This window comes from Podarcis tiliguerta (assembly GCF_965153285.1).
Source record: "Podarcis tiliguerta genome assembly, chromosome: 16".
Classification (NCBI taxonomy): Eukaryota; Metazoa; Chordata; class Lepidosauria; order Squamata; family Lacertidae; genus Podarcis; species Podarcis tiliguerta.
In genome coordinates, this window is record NC_139549.1 from 5,928,545 (window position 1) to 5,946,043 (window position 17,499).

At 45.6% G+C, this 17,499-nt stretch overlaps 1 protein-coding gene across 2 annotated transcripts; it reads right to left on the reverse strand.

The window, feature by feature from the left end:
* Positions 1-4,587: 4,587 nt before the first annotated feature.
* On the reverse strand, positions 4,588-14,589 carry LOC310666314 (uncharacterized protein). Of its 2 annotated transcripts, none has more exons than XM_083416953.1 (3): positions 14,434-14,589; positions 13,302-13,948; positions 4,588-5,680 (listed from the first exon to the last, which is right to left on the reverse strand). In XM_083416953.1, the coding sequence occupies exons 2-3, from the start codon at positions 13,621-13,623 to the stop codon at positions 5,250-5,252; spliced, it is 753 nt and encodes a 250-aa protein (XP_083273079.1). In that variant the 5' UTR covers positions 13,624-13,948; positions 14,434-14,589; the 3' UTR covers positions 4,588-5,249. The 2 variants fall into 2 exon arrangements, with proteins under 2 accessions (XP_083273079.1, XP_083273078.1); XM_083416952.1 differs by having other exon boundaries at positions 13,200-13,948.
* Positions 14,590-17,499: the final 2,910 nt, after the last annotated feature.

A 17,499-nucleotide genomic window follows, 5' to 3' on the forward strand; every position in this document is an offset into this window, starting at 1 on the left:
TATAGATAGAGCCTATTTCTATCAATCCTCTTATCTCTCCCATCAAAGAGGCAGAGTCTTGCTCTTCTTTGTTCTTTTGAGTCTATCTGAAGTTAGACTTCCGGTTTGACTTGCCATGACGGAGGCTGTTGATTACATCTGAGCCATTTCGCATGGGATATTTTGAGGATGAGATGGAAGCAATCATCCTCCCAACTGTTTGATTATTTTATAATTTGGAATGTCTTTAATGTGGCCTTTATTGGATTGTTAAATTGCAAAACTTAATAAATATTGTTATTTTTTGAAAAAAGAGTCTATCTGAAGCTCCGTGGCTTGGAGTGCTTCAGCATTTCTCCGTTGAAAATAGGAATAAACGCTTCCCACCTTTCCTAACAAAATTGCTGTCTGCTGAAACATTTCAGTTAAAGAATGTAAAGTGGATTGGTTACATTCTTTAACTGAATGTAAAAGAGCATTGGCTGGCATACATTATATGCCAGCTTTACCATTTCCTTCATTCGGTGCAGGTATTTTATTGTCAGTACAGACAAGACTCAGTTTTTGCACCTACCAGTTTCAGTTGTTCTCTGAGACGTGGAGGGGAGGAAAAAGGAAAATCAGGATATTCTGGGATTAAATCACAAACTAGGATGGCTTCTGCAATTCCTGGACTGTCCATGGAAAATCAGAACACTTGGGAGGGTATGGAATCCTTTACTTCTTCTTTACCTTTTTTATTCTTTTGATAACCAGGCCATATTTTTAAAGCCTTTTTATACCACTTTACGTGGGACGCGGGTGACGCTGTGGGTTAAACCACAGAGCCTAGGACTTGTCGATCAGAAGGTCGGCAGCTCGAATCCCCACAATGGGGTGAGCTCCCGTTCCTCAGTCCCTGCTCCTGCCAACCTAGCAGTTCAAAAGCACGTCAAAGTGCAAGTAGATAAATAGGTACCGCTCTGGCGGGAAGGTAAACAGCGTTTCTGTGCACTGCTCTGGTTCGCCAGAAGCGGCTTAGTCATGCTGGCCACATGACCCGAAGCTGTACGCCAGCTCCCTTGGCCAGTTAAGCGAGATGAGTGCCGCAACCCCAGAGTTGGTCACGACTGGACCTAATGGTCAGGGGTCCCTTTTTATACCACTTTAAACAGTCATGGCTTCCCCCCAAAGAATCTTAGGAACTGCCAAATGTCCTCTTTTCCCAGGACACAACCTCTTTCTCATGGGTATGTAAAATGAGAGTCGACATACTGATCCATAGTTAAAAGCAGAAGTCGGCAAATGTGTCCTCTTTTTTGCTCTTCAAAATATGGCAGCTCTAACAGAGTTACTAGTAGACCTCATTTCCCCTCACAGAGCTTCAATTCTCAGAGTTCCCTGTGAAGAAGGATCAATGGTTAAACCACTTTGGAAATTGTAGCTCTCTGAGGGGAACAGGGGATCTCCTAGCAACCCTTAGTATCCAGAACAAAATACAGCTCCCATAATTTTTGGGGAGAAGCCATGACTATTTAAAGATGTGAACTGGGGTGTAGCACTTTTTGCAACTGCCCCCAGGAAAATTAGAAAAAATTATATAGCCGAGATAGCTATCAACTGTAAAGGGGATGAATTTATTTGACCCCATCTACACAAGCTGTAGCTTTCTCCCTAAACTTTGTACATAATTGTCTATTGTATTATTTAATATTACTTGTAATATATTAGTGGCCCCGCGGTGATTTTAGCTTATAAATTTTATTGTCTAATGTTTCAATTTGTATATTAAGGAGTTTCTATAGCTATGTGAGGATTAGGTCACGTTTTGACAATATAAATGTTTTAAGTTTTTGTATCAAACTAGTATATATTTTATTGAATGACATGGTATACATTGCAGCAGCCTTTGGCTATAAGCAATAAACTTGACTGACTGTCTATTTAAAGAGGTACCACGGTGCTTTGAATGTATGGTGTGACTGTGGCCTCTGTGAAGCCCTGTCCATGCTTAAAGGTAAAGGACCTCTGACAGTTAAGTCCAGTTGCAGATGACTCTGGGGTTGCAGCGCTCATCTTGCTTTACAGGCCAAGGTTGTGCCCAGAATATTGATCTCACCAGTTAAGAATGCCAACCAACATCAAGACCTATTCCTCACAAAGGAAAGAAACTGTGCCAGAAGCATGGTGGCCAGAAGGTGGTGCTCATCTCCCACTAATATGCTGCAGTTATTTGTCCTGGTGGCATTCCATGATCGCATAGAATTGGGGTAGGGAACTTGTGGCATTTCAGACATTGCTGGACCCAAACTCCCATCAGCACCAGCTAGTGGTCAGGGCTGATGGGAGATGTAGTTCAGCAACAGTTGGAAGCCATCAAACTGGAAAAGGATGGGCCAGACGCATCCCTCTGGAAAGCTCATAAACATCTGTTGTTTTCCTTCCAACATCTGGTACCCAAAGGTATACAGCATCTGAACCTGGAAGTTCCATTTTATCAGCTAATATGATAAAAGCCATTCTGACTTGTCCCCCCCCTCCCGACGAGAATTGTAGAGTTAGAATGGACCACAAGGTTCATCTAGTACAGTGGTTCTCAACCTGTGGGTCCCCAGATGTTGTTGGACTACAACTCCCATCATCCCTGAGCTCTGGCCTTGCTAGCTGGTGGTGATGGGAGTTGTAGTCCAACAACATCTGGGGACCCACAGGTGGGGAAAGGCTGATCTAGTACAACTCCCTGCAATGCAGATTCCCCCCCCCCCCTTTGACCAGTATGGGGCTTGAACCCACGAGCCCAAGATTAAAGGTACCCCTGCCCGTACGGGCCAGTCTTGCCAGACTCGAGGGTTGTGCGCTCATCTCACTCTAAAGGCCGGGAGCCAGCGCTGTCCGAAGACACTTCCGGGTCACGTGGCCAGCCTGACAAGCTGCATCTGGCGAGCCAGAGCCGCACACGGAAACGCCGTTTACCTTCCCGCTAGTAAGCGGTCCTTATTTATCTACTTGCACCCGGGGGTGCTTTCGAACTGCTAGGTTGGCAGGCGCTGGGACCGAACGACGGGAGCGCACCCCGCCGCGGGGATTCGAACCGCCGACCATGCGATCGGCAAGTCCTAGGTGCTGAGGCTTTAACCCACAGCGCCACCCGCGTCCCTGAGTCTCATATTCTATCAACTGAGCTACCCAGGTCCTTATCTCCTTTTTTCATCCCCTCTTTTGCACCCTTCAGAGATAGCATTCATGGGAACAGCAGGACCAGAAAGGAGTCCGAGAATTAACTGGCCCAACCCTCTTTGCCAAGGCAGATTCTGCTCCACCCAAATAGCTGGAGACATCTTGCTCCTGCTCAATACACACCTCAACCCTTACAATTAGCACTGACCTCCAGCCCTTCCTTGAATTCCTGCCCAGGCACGCACATGAAAGCTTATACCCAGAATAAACTTACTTGGTCTCTAAGGTAAGGGTAAAGGTAAAGGGACCCCTGACCATTAGGTCCAGTCGTGACTGACTCTGGGGTTGTGGTGCTCATCTCGCTTTATTGGCCGAAGGAGCCAACATTGGTCCGCAGACAGTTTTTCAGGGTCATGTGGCCAGCATGACTAAGCCGCTTCTGGCAAACCAGAGCAGCGCACGGAAACGCTGTTTACCTTCCCGCCGGAGCGGTATCTATTTATCTACTTGCACTTTGACATGCTTTCAAACTGCTAGGTTGGCAGGAGCAGGGACCGAGCAACGGGAGCTCACCTTGTTGTGGGGATTCAAACAGCTGACCTTCTGATCGGCAAGTCCTAGGCTCTGTGGTTTAACCCACAGCGCCACCCGCGACCCTAAGGTCTCTAAGGTCCCTAAGGTCTCTAAGGTACTACTGGACAATTTTTAAATTTTTTTGGAAGGATTCTTCTAAAGACTTGTTTAGATTTTTTTTTTTAAGGACTTGATTCTTTTAAAGGACTTTTTTTTTTTGGAAGAGTTTTTTAAATAATCTTTTTCAAGATTTTTATTAATTTATTTCAACTATGGCAGACCAACACAGCTACCTACCTGAATCTATTTTAATTTATGCATTGCTCAAGGAATGCATTTTGGTGCGATGGCTAGTGATGTCACATGTCTCTCTATAGTGTGTGTGTGTGTGGGGGGGAAATAAAGGGTTGTCTATGATGTTAGTCTCACTCAGAGTAAACCCATCGAAGCAAATGACTCTAAAGTATCCTGTGCTATTAATTTAATCTGCCCTGAGCAGGGCTAACAGTGGATGCTATCCCATATAGCTCCCATATGCGGTTCCTTGGGGGGGGGGGGAGGAATGGGACCACCTCTTCATCCTGTAGATTAAAAGGTTGCAAGATTCCTCATCTGTCGTCTAATGGTTCCTTTCCACCTGTATCAGCAAAGAGGTTCAGGAAATATGAAAAGGACCGCTAGATGCACTGTACAGATGTATAGGACAAGGATAGGGAGTCTTAGGCTTGGGACAAAATGTGGACCTCCTTTCCTCTCTGTATGCCTTCTGAGACATGTCCCAGGCTACATCAATGCCTAGCCACACCCCTCTTCCCAGGCCACAAAGAAGGTACTAGCAGGGCAGCCACTGACTGCACCCAATCATCAGAAGAACACGACTTTAGCCAATCAACAGAATTTTATTTATGCCAAGGGAAAGAAAACAACAGGAAAAGCACAGAACTTCATTGCAGGCAGATAACGTTCAGGCACCAATGGTCCAGATACGGTCCACTAAGAAACATTCACACTTCTCTGCAGTGGGCACAGTCTTTAGGTTTTCAGGATCACTCAGGGGTTGATGGAGTGAGAAATGGTACATCATTTTCAGGATGTTTTCAAATTTAGAAGAAGACATTGACGGAAAAGGCTATTTATGTGGTTTGGTATCGGGACCATCAGTCAGTCTAGGACGGCACCTGCAGCTTTCTTCCTTCTCACCATCTGGAAGGAAGAACCTTCTATGTAGATGATGAGCTCATCAATAGACATGGCCCAGAAGAGGCTATTACCACTCTCATACTTTCCCGATGTATTGTAGTTTTGGAAGGTTTGAATTTCTAGAGTAAGCTGCTTTGAGAGCCCAGCTTGGCTACTAATTGATGCAATAAATAAATAAATAAATAAATAAATAAGATCAAGCTTCCTTTGCTGTGGTTGCTCTTGCCAGCCACTCGGCCCAACAGCATCTCTCTCTGTAACATTCTTGGCTTTGCGTATTGTGCTTGCAGGGACAGGATGATTTGGAGCCCATCTGATGGCTTGGAACAGGCAGGCCTTCTTCAGCATCTTTCCAATGGCGTAGAAGACTTCCTCCTCCATCCACCTGAAGATGAACCCCTTGGCTCAGCACATACTCTCCTATGAGCGGCATCCCGGCTCAGAACATACTCCTCTTCCTCCTCTGCATCCTGGCTCAAAACATACTCCTCGTCCTCTTCCACATCCTGGCTCAGAACACACTCCTCGTCCTCCTCCGCATCCTCCTGAAGACCCAGAACACCCTGCTCCCCCAGAGGTTTGCAGCCCTCTTGAAGACCTTCTGCATCCCGGTTCTGAGCATACTGCTCGTCCTCTTCCACATCCTGGCTCAGAACACACTCCTCGTCCTCCTCCACATCCTCCTGAAGACCCAACACACCCTGCTCCCCCAGAGGTTTGCAGCCCTCTTGAAGATCTGCCACATCCAGGTTCTGCGCATACTGCTCGTCCTCTTCCACATCCAGGCTCAGAGCACACTCCTCGTCCTCTTCCACACCCTCCTGATGAAGCAACTGGCTGGGCACATGCCCCTCCTTGCCCACCTCCGCATCCACCAGCAGATCCACCTCCGCATCCACCACCGGATCCACAGCAGAACGACTCTTCATTAGAATAGTGCCCCCCTGTATTTCCATCGCATGAATCGCCTATTGGACGCCCCCAGTAATCACGGGGTCCTCCCGAAGGATTGTGGACACAGCAGGTCACTCTTGGGTTTCCCCCTTGTCTACAGGTGGAGCGCCGATAGCCGTAGCATCGGTAATTGTGGCCTCCTCTTCTCGGTACATCATCCCTGCGGTTGCAACCGGTGACACAGGCTGTGTTTACAACATAGCGAAATGGTTTGCGGCGGGTGTCCAACCAGGATCCAGCTGGGTCATACCATGTTGAATTCAGATTGAACCAGGGTTCTCTCCCAGAAGAGTAGATAACTCTATCATTACACCTTTCTTCACACATCTGAAAACATGGGGGGGGGGGAGAGAAACAACACCTCATTAGATCAGAAACACAGATTTCTTCTCTTTCTCTGAACCACCAAAATTATGTATCTGTCGTTGTCTTCTATGTCCATCTATTCTTCAATTACAAGTATATGATGGAAATGCATGGATGATGTTTCAAGTATAAAATAGCTAACTTTGCTCTTAAACATGGAGAGAAGGTTAATCAGTCTTCCCCAATGGGAAGGGGGAGCTCTTTAGATCAGGCTGGGAGGACTTGATGTTCTTCAGATGTTGTGAGTACTCTGACACCCACCAACCCCAAACAACATGGTCAGTGATCAAAGATGGTGGAGGTTGTAAGACCACAGGCTAGTGGCCCTTGTAGTTCTATATCCAGTTCTAACAGTAGCCAACCAACGAATATGGAAAGCCCACAAGCAGGAACTGAGAGCAAACCCACTTCCTGTAGTTTGTCGTCTAACAACACCTTGAGGTCCACCAGGTTCTCCACACCTCATCTAACCACACAGTTGAGGGCTGATGTGGTCCTGTTCTGCTTGTGCCCTTCATGGAGGCACCTGGCTTTTCACCTTTTGGAAACAGATTTGGGCAGCGGAGCCTGTTATGTCAGGCAATCTCTAAACTGGTTGCAGAAGGGGAAGCAGGTGTATAATGAAGGTGCCAGGTGAACTTCCCGGGGGAGGGCATTCCATCAACGGGGAGTCAATACAGGAAAGGACCATTCTCATTTTGCCACCCTCCGGACCTGTCATGGAGGATGCACACCAAGAAGGACCTCAGAAGATAATCTCAGGGTCTTGGCAGGTCCATATGGAAAGAGGTGGTCCTTGAGATATTGTGGTCCTGAGGCATTTAAGTTCCACATTAACCTGTGGAAATGTACAGCTTCTTTTTCTGCCTCGGGGACTGAGCATTCCTGTCACCCATCCCCCTCCAATCTTGTCCAGAGTGCAGAGAATAAACAAATCCATAACAGGAATCCCTGAATGGCTTCCTTCCTCATTTCTTCGGGATCCTGATTCCCAACCCATAGAAACATAGTGTAGGACCTAAAAGGTAACTAGCCCTGATATAGAAAACCCACTGCTTCAGGGCATCCATCCATTCATTGTTTCAAAACCTCACACACCACCATCTGAGTCCACTGTTTTTTCCTGATACCCTGATGGTGTAGTCCCAATCTGAACCACAGTATTCTAGTTAACACTGATAGCAGAAGTCTAGAAACTCACTCAGGGCAAGTGAAGACACAAGCATCAGCAGAATCTGACTTACCTTAACAAGTGGGGAGAAGACAGCTGGTGGAGAGGCAAAGGCCAGTGAGTGAATGAGGACTCCTGGATAGAGAGGCCCTTTTATATGGTTCTAAAAGTCCTCCTCCCTATAGATGATACAGGACACTGGGAATGGTGGGTCAGACCAAAACCATGGACCCAAGGAGACCATGTCTGCATACTACAGCAGCCTCATTGGCACCTGATCCTTGACACGTTATGTAACCATATTTCGATGGATCAAGATACGTCTAATTAGTAGTCACACCAGTTCCATGATACAGATGATAAAGCATGTGGCTTCTATAAAGATCAAAGAGTTCTTTGGGAAATGCTGGTGACAGTGGATGCTGGTGACAGTGGTTGGATGGTAGCCCTAGTGACTCAGAGATGAAGCTGTAGGAGATCAATGTCTCCACATCAGCACCAGGCAGAACCATGCTGAGCTCCTTGCCACACAGATTTGTAGTACCCCGTGCCAGCTGATAAATGGATTATTCATCACTGCTCATGTGGATTGAGATTTGAAGAATGGGAGTTCTCCAGGGTGGATCATTTACATGGATTTTCAGAGGGTCACTCTGATCTCCAGATTTGCCTTCCCCAATCTGCTGCCCACCCTGATAATGTTGGACTCCCATCATCCACAGCCATCATGGTAATAGGTGAAGGATCATGGGTATTGAAGTCCAATAACATCTGGAAGACCACAGGGTCCTAATTCCTAAACCAGACATAGATAGTGGTATGTTTAGGTAATTTCAGACTTTGGGCTTAATGGTGTTATGGTGGGTGAGGGGAGATCTTTAGATCAGTAGTGGTGAATCTTGTGCCATGTGGATGTTGTTAGACTCCAATTTCCTTCAGCCTCAAACAGTATGGTCAATGGCCAAGGGTGATGGAAATTGTGGTGGGCATCCTATTGGCTTCCACTGGGCTAAACCAGTGGAGGGCTTTGGTATCTGTGGTCCTCTTTATATGACCCCAGCTCTTTTGACCCCTGGCCATTGGCTGTCCTGCTCAGGGCTGATAAGAGTTGGAATTCTACAGCTGTAAAAGGTAAAGGTAAAGGTACCCCTGCCTGTACGGGCCAGTCATGTCCGACTCTAGGGTTGCGCGCTCATCTTCCTTAAGAGGCCGGGAGCCAGCGCTGTCCGAAGACACTTCCGGGTCACGTGGCCAGCGTGACGAAGCTGCAGCTGGCGAGCCAGCACCAGTGCCACTCACGGAAACACCGTTTACCTTCCCGCCATAAAGCGGTACCTATTTATCTACTTGCACTTAGGGGTGCTTTCGAACTGCTAGGGGGGCAGGAGCTGGGACCGAACGATGGGAGCTCACCCCGCCGCGGGGATTTGAACCGCTGACCTTACGATTGGCAAGTCCTAGGCACTGAGGTTTTACCCACAGCGCCACCCGCGTCCCTCTCTACAGCTGTAGGAGGGACAAAATCCCTCTGTTCCCGGGATAAACAGTACAGATATATGCAATGATGTGTTGCGATAATTTTAGACTCCAAACGTCATGGTTTTATGGGTTTATTAAGTTTAGAGCCTTAGTCATCATGGACATAGATTAGGGCATCTGTGTCTCTTTGTGTGTGTATGTACACACTCTGCTTAGAAAGATATGGGCACTTTATGAGTGTTAAATGATAATAACCATCGAAAGCACATAATAGTTCAGCTGGTTACAACATGGGTAGGCAAACTAAGGCCTGGGGGCCAGATCTGGCCCAATTACCTTCTAAATCCGGCCCGCAGATACTCCGGGAATCAGCATGTTTTTACATGAGTAGAATGTGTGGTTTTATTTAAAATGCATATCTGGGTTACTTGTGGGGCATAGGAATTTGTTTATTTTTATTTTCATTTTCAAAATACAGTGGTACCTCGGGTTACTCAGTTGTAGTTCTGGAGGTCTGTTCTTAATGTGAATCTGTTCTTAACCTGAAGCAACACTTTAGCTAATGGGGTCTCCTGCTGCTGCTGTGCTGCCAGAGCACGATTTCTGTTCTCATCCTGAAGCAAAGCTTTTAACCTGAGGTACTATTTCTGGGTTAGTGGAGTCTGTAACTTGAAGCTTATGTAACCTGAAGTGTATGTAGCCCGAGGTACTACTGTATAATCCAGCCCCCAAAGATCTGAGGGACAGTGGACCGGCCCCCTGTTGAAAAAGTTTGCTGACCTCTGGGTTAGAGCATTGTTCAGTCCCTCTATGGGTCAGCTGCATATTCCTGCATTGACAGGGGTTGGACTAAATTATCCTCAAGGTCCCTTCCAACTCTACTGCTCTATTATTATACATAACAATGGGTTAACATGCTATTGTTTATATGATATATTCAGGGGTGTTTTTTCCATAGTCATAATTATTCTTATAATTACTCCACCACATTTCAAATTGGTAAAGGTCTTTGGGTGGGATAGAACCACCAAAAACAAATAAATGCATGATAATATAAGAACAGAAGACGAGTTTGCAGGATCAGGCCAATAGCTCATTTAGTTCAGCATCTTCAGCTCACAGCAGCCACTCCAGGTGCCTGTCAGAAACCCATAAGCCGGACCTGAAAGCAAACCCCTTCTCCTGTCCTGCAGTTGTGTGTCGAGGTCCCCAGGGCCACCCCAAATAACTCACACATCACACAGAAATTTTGTTTAAAGTTTTTGCAATAATTTTGGCCACAACTTTATTAAATACAAAAATGTGAGTGGTTACTTAGGCATTGGTTGCGACTATCTGCCCCCCATTGGGGGAGAGACTGACATTCCACACTCCTGCGAAAGTCAGAAAAGGGGAATACATTTGGGGGTAGCCCTCAGCCTTCCCCAAATGCAACCAGGGGCTCTTGCGTGGCCCTTGCCCCTTGACAGGGTTCGGACAAAAGCAATAATAAGCCCCTGTATTCCTTTAATGGAATCCCTTGCAGCAGCAGCATTAGAGGGGCAGGCACAGCCAATCCATGCCCCTCAACCAACCAAACCATAAACCAATGCCTAACCACAACCTTACAAGTTGTGACGATTTGCTACGCAGTAGGCAAAAACCAAATGGCCCCAGCCGATCAGCCCGATAGACAAAATTCCTACCGGGCCCCTGCCCCAAGATCAGACGACCCCATGACAGGCATAGCAAGGTCAAAGCGAACAACCCTAAATATAGTGAGGGGGGGCGGGCAATCTGATGCACAGAGCGAAAAGAGGAAGCTCTACGCCTTGTGCAGGGAGTATTAGCATTTCTGGCTGTCAATCAACAAATGGCAACATTAACTTCTTCCCAACAACAAGGGAAGCCCAATCACAACAGTGGCCAAAGATCAATTAGCCCACCCCACAACTTTGGAGTGTCCTGTCGGCCCCACTGCAACACATGCTCTCCATGAAGGAGAACATGCTTTTCCAGCATCTCCCATTCGGAGGCATCTCTTCCTCTCCCTGTGGAGGCACCCCATAGCCACTGAGGCTAGTAGCTATGGTAGTCTTTGCTCCATTCATTTGTTCAGTCCCCTTTTAAAGCCATTCAGGTTGATGGCCATCGCTGCCTCTTGTGGAAGAGAGTTCCATAGACTAGCTACCTGCTGCACGAAGAAGAATCTTCCACATTCAGCTTTGCTGAATGTTCATGAGTTCTAGTGTTATGAAATAGGAAGAAACACCTTTCTCGCTCTACTTTCTTCATGCCATTCATAATTATATAAGCTTCTATCATTCCATCATTTAGTCTTTTCCCCCAACTAAACTAGGAACTCCCAGATGCTGCAACCTAAATTTCTAATATTGTATTTCTATATATAAATCGGAAGGTGTAAGTTTATGGAGGTCTATGGCCTTCCAGATGTTGCCAGCTTTCAACTTCCATCACTCCTTTTTTAAAAAAGTCTGTATACTTTTGAAGTTTATACATTTGATTACTTTTACAATCAATTTAACATTTCAAAGTTTGGCGTCCTTCCCCCTCTTTCTGTGCTTCCTTAAATTCATTTTTCAATATCTTCTGCAAATCCAAATTCATTTAATTTCCTCATTTAATTATCTATTTCACACATATACTCTTATGAAACTGCAGGTTATTACAGTAATCCTGCTAATGTTTTTATCTGTTTGCAGTTTGTCTGCAAATATTCAATAAACCAGGCATAGCCAAACTTGGCCCTCCAGATGTTCGGAGACTACAACTCCCATCATCCCTAGCTTACAGGACCAGTGGTCAGGGATGATGGGAATTGTAGTCCCAAAACATCTGGAGGGCCGAGTTTGCCTGTTCTGCAATAAACCATTTCCACTCTTTTATAAAAAGTTTGTTATCTTGATTTCTTATTCTTCCGGTAAGTTTCACTACTTCTGAATATTCCATAATTTTTTGTATCGATTCTTCCTTTAATGGGACTTCTGCTTCTTTCTATTTTTGGACAGGTATCATTCTTGCTGTGGTGGTAGCATACATAAATAAATTTCAATACAATTTAGGTGGTTCTGCCCTTATAATTCCCAAAAGAAAAGCTTCTGGGGGTTTTTTAAACAAAAGTTATTTTGAACTTCCATCACTCCTGACCATTGGGCCATGCTGAATGCTGGGGCTGATGGGAGCTGGAGTGCAAAAACATCTGGAGCACTGCAAGGTTTCCATCCACATGGATAGCAAATCTAGGAAGTTGATCAAAGTCCTGGTGGGCCAGCATAGATGGCCAGGTAAGTGTACTCAGCTGGAAAGATCTAAGGTCAGGCAAATCTGCCGTTGTTTTTCCATGTGACTCATCTGTGGAAGCGTACATAGTAAGTATGAGTCACTCCTTAGCAACATGACAATTATCAGTTGCACAAGTTGTTGCCATTGTAACATAAGGTACGAACTGGGCAATGAATTGTTTGCATCATCAAGTGCAATTAGTGGTGGCAAGCAAGAGACATTGGACTCAGCTACATTATTCAGAAAGCAGCATTTTCAATGCATTATAAACATGAAACACCAGATGCTGATGTAGAGCAAAAAATATTACGATACGATTTTACATAACTCCCTCCCCCCCTTTTGATATAACAATTTATTTTCTGACTTACATCAATCCCTAGCCACACCCATCTCCCCAGGCCACAAAGAAGGTACTAACAGGGCAGCCACTGACTGCACCCAATCATCAGAAGAACACAACTTTAGCCAATCAACATAATTTTATTGATGCCAAGGAAAAGAAAAACAGGAAAAGCACAGAACTTCGTTGCAGGCAGATAATGTTCAGGCACCAATGGTCCAGATATGGTCCACTAAGAAATGTTCACACTTCTCTGCAGTGGGCACAGTCTTTAGGTTTTCAGCATCACTCAGGGGTTGACGGAGTGAGAAACGGTACATCATTTTCAGGATGTTTTCAAATTTAGAAGAAGGCATTGATGGAAAAGGCTATTTATGTGGTTTGGTATCGGGACCATCAGTCAGTCTAGGACGGCACCTGCAGCTTGCTTCACTCTCACCATCTGGAAGGAAGAACCTTCTGTGTAGATGATGAGCTCATGATTGGAACACTTCCTCCTCCATGCACCTGAAGATGAACCCCTTCGCTCAGCACATACTCTCCTATGAGCGGCATCCCGGCTCAGAACATACTCCTCTTCCTCCTCCGCATCCCGGCTCAAAACATACTCCTCTTCCTCTTCCACATCTTCCTGAAGATCTAACGCTAGACTCGGAACACACTGAGCCCCCAGAGGTTTGTGGCCGTCTTGAAGACCTTCCACATCCCGGCTCAGAACACACTCCTCGTCCTCCTCCACATCCTCCTGAAGACCCAGCACACCCTGCTCCCCCAGAGGTTTGCAGCCCTCTTGAAGACCTTCCACATCCAGGCTCAGAACAGACTCCCCGTCCTCCTCCACATCCTCCTGAAGACCCAGCACACCCTGCTCCCCCAGAGGTTTGCAGCCCTCTTGAAGATCTGCCACATCCAGGTTCTGCACATACTGCTCGTCCTCTTCCACATCCAGGCTCAGAACACACTCCTCGTCCTCCTCCACATCCTCCTGATGAAGCAACTGGCTGGGCACATGCCCCTCCTTGCCCACCTCCGCATCCACCAGCAGATCCACCTCCGCATCCACCACCGGATCCACAGCAGAACGACTCTTCATTAGAATAGTGCCCCCCTGTATTTCCATCGCACGAATCGCCTATTGGACGCCCCCAGTAATCACGGGGTCCTCCCGAAGGATTGTGGACACAGCAGGTCACTCTTGGGTTTCCCCCTTGTCTACAGGTGGAGCGCCGATAGCCGTAGCATCGGTAATTGTGGCCTCCTCTTCTCGGTACATCATCCCTGCGGTTGCAACCGGTGACACAGGCTGTGTTTACAACATAGCGAAATGGTTTGCGGCGGTTGTCCAACCAGGATCCAGCTGGGCCATACCATGTTGAATTCAGATTGAACCAGGGTTCTCTCCCAGAAGAGTAGATAACTCTATCGTTACACCCTTCTTCACACATCTGAAAGACACGGGGGAAAACAACACCTCATTAGATCAGAAACACAGATTTCTTCTCTTTCCCTGAACCACCAAAATTATGTGTCTGTCGTTGTCTTCTATGTCCATCCATTCTTGAATTGAAGACTGTCACCCATCCCCCTCCAATCTTGTCCAGAGTGCAGAGAATAAACAAATCCACAACAGGAATCCCTGAATGGCTCCCTTCCTCATTTCTCCGGGATCCTGATTCCCAACCCATAGAAACATAGTGTAGGACCTAAAAGGTAACTAGCACTGATACAGAAAACCCACTGCTTCAGGACATCCATCCATTCATTGTTTCAAAACCTCACCCACCACCATCTGAGTCCACTGTTTTTTCCTGATATCCTGATGGTGTAGTCCCAATCTGAACCACAGGATTCTAGTTAACACTGATAGCAGAAGTCTAGAAACTCACTCAGGGCAAAGTGAAGACACAAGCATCAGCAGAATCTGACTTACCTTAACAAGTGGGGAGAAGACAGCTGGTGAAGAGGCAAAGGCCAGTGAGGGAATGAGGACTCCTGGATAGAGAGGTCCTTTTATATGGTTCTAAACAGTCCTCCTCCCTATAGATGATACAGGACACTGGGAATGGTGGGTCAGTCCAAAACCATGGACCCAAGGAGACCATGGACTCATGACACCTGATCCTTGACACGTTATTTAACCATAATTCGATGGATCAAGATACATCTAATTAGTAGTCACACCAGTTCCATGATACAGATGATAAAGGATGTGGCTTCGATAAAGATCAAAGAGCTCTATGGGAAATGCACGGGATGCTGGCTACAGTGGTTGGATGGTAGCCCTAGTGACTCAGAGATGAAGTTGCGGGAGATCAATGTCTCCACATCAGCACCAGGCAGAACCATGCTGAGCTCCTTGCCACACAGATTTGTAGTACCCCGTGCCAGCTGATAAATGGATTATTCATCACTGCTCATGTGGATTGAGATTTGAAGAATGGGAGTTCTCCAGGTGGCTCATTTATATGGATTTTCAGAGGGTCACTCCGATCTCCAGATTTGCCTTCCCCAATCTGCTGCCCACCCTGATAATGTTGGACTCCCATCATCCACAGCCATCATGGTAATAGGTGAAGGATCATGGGTAATGAAGTCCAATAATATTTGGAAGACCACAGGGTCCTAATTCCTAAACCAGACATATAGGTAGTGATATGTTTAGGTAATTTCAGACTTTGGGCTTAATGGTGTTACGGTGAGATCTTTAGATCAGGAGTTATGAATCTTGTGCCTTGTGGATGTTGGATGTAGACTTCAACTCCCTTCAGCCCCAAACAGTATGGTCAATGGTGAAGGGTGATGGAAGTTGTGGTTCAAACAATCTGGTGGGCATCACATTGGCTTCCACTGAGCTAAACCAGTGGAGGGATCTGGTATGTGTGGTCCTCTTTATATGACTCCAACTCCTTTGACCCCTGACCATCCGCTGTCCTGCTTGGGGCTGATAATAGTTGGAATCTAACAGCTCTAGGAAGGCGAGAATTCCTCTATTCCTGGGATAGACAGTACAGATGTAGGCAATGGTGCATTGATATAATTTTAGACTCCAAACTTCATGGTTTTACGGGAAGGGGCAGCTCTTTAGTTTAGAGTCCCAGTCATCATGGACATAGGTTAGGGTGTCTGTGTCTCTTTGTGTGTGTGTGCACACACTCTGCTTATAAGGATTTGGGCACTTTATGAGTGTTAAATGATAATAACCATCCAAAGGACATAATAGTTCAGCTGGTTAGAGCATGGTTCAATCCCTCTATGGGTCAGCTGCATATTCCTGCATTGAAGGGGGTTGGACTAAATGATTCTCAAGGTCCCTTCCAACTCTACTGTTATTATTATTATAAATAACAATGGGTTAACATGCTATTGATTATATGATATATTCAGAGTTTCTTTTTCCATAGTCATAATTATTTTTATAATTACTCCACCTCATTTCAAATTGGAAAAGGTCTTTCGGGTGGGTTAGAACCTGTGGAATGGAATTGCTGAGTTTAACTATCTGCTGCATGAATCTTCCAACATTCAGCTTCGTTGAATGTTCACGAGTTCTAGTGTTATGAAACAGGAAGAAAAAACTTTCTCTCTCTACTTTCGTCATGCCATGCATAATTATATAAGCTTCTATCATTTCATCATTTAGTCTTTCCCCCCAACTAAACTAGGAACTCCCAGATGCTGCAACCTAAATTTCTAAATTTGAATTTCTATATATAAATCGGAAGGTGCAAGTTTAAGGTGGTCTATGGCTTTCCAGATGTTGCCAGCTTTCAACTTCCATCACTCCTTTTTTAAAAAAAGTTGTTATTTATACTTTTGAAGTTTATACATTTCATTAGTTTTACAATCAATTTAACATTTCAGAGTTTGGCTTCCTTCCCCCTCTTTCTGCGGTTCCTTAAATTTATTTTTTAATATTTTCTGCAAATCCAAATTCATTTAATTTGCTCATTTAATTAGGTAAAGGGACCCCTGACAATTAAGTCCAGTTGCGAACGACTCTGGGGCTGCAGTGCTCATCTTGCTCTACAAGGGAGCTGGCAATTGTCCACTTCTGCAGATAGTTTTTCCGGGTCATGTGGCCAGTATGACTAAACTGCTTCTGGCGAAGCCAGAGCAGCGCACAGAAACACCGTTTACCTTCCTATCTACTTGAAATATATACTCTTATGAAACTGCAGGTTATTATCAATCAATCAATCTTTATTATGGTCCAGAGACAATAATCTTGCTAATGTTTTTATCTGTTTGCAATTTATCTGTAAATATTCAATAAACCAGGGATAGGCAAACTTGGCCCTCCAGATGTTTGGAGACTACAACTCCCATCATCCCTAGCTTACAGGACCAGTGGTCAGGGATGATGGGAATTGTAGTCCCAAAACATCTGGAGGGCTGTTTGCCTATGCCTGCAATAAACCATTTCCACTCTTTTATAAAAAGTTTGTTATCTTGATTTCCTATTCTTCCAATAAGTTTCACCATTTCTGAATATTCCATAATTTTTTGTATCGATTCTTCCTTTAATGGGACTTCTGCTTCTTTCCATTTTGGGGCAAGTATGCTGGAGGAAACTCCTGAGAGTCCCATGGACTGCAAGAAGATCAAATGCATCCATTCTTAGGGAAATCAGCCCTGAGTGCTCACTGGAAGGACAGATCGTGAAGCTGAGGCTCCAATACTTTGGCCACCTCATGAGAAGAGAAGACTCATTGGAAAAGACCCTGATGTTGGGAAAGATGGAAGGCACAAGGAGAAGGGGACGACAGAGGACGAGATGGTTAGACAGTGTTCTCGAAGCTACAAACATGAATCTGACCAAACTGCGGGTGGCAGTGGAAGGCAGGAGTGCCTGGCGTGCCTGGTCCATGGGGTCACGAAGAGTCGGACACGACTGAACGACTAAACAACAACAACAACATTCTTGCTGCTGTAGTAGCACACATAAATAAATTTCTATCCAATTCAGGTAGTTCTGTCCCTATAATTCCCGAAAGAA

Coding starts and splice junctions, on each gene's coding strand:
- LOC310666314 (XM_083416952.1), bottom strand. CDS start 13,623: ATGGAAATACAGGGGGGCACTATTCTAATGAAGAGTCGTTCTGCTGTG. Junction 5,681..13,199: donor TCTGAGCCGGGATGTGGAAG/GTCTTCAAGACG, acceptor TGGATGTGGAAG/AGGACGAGCAGTATGCGCAG.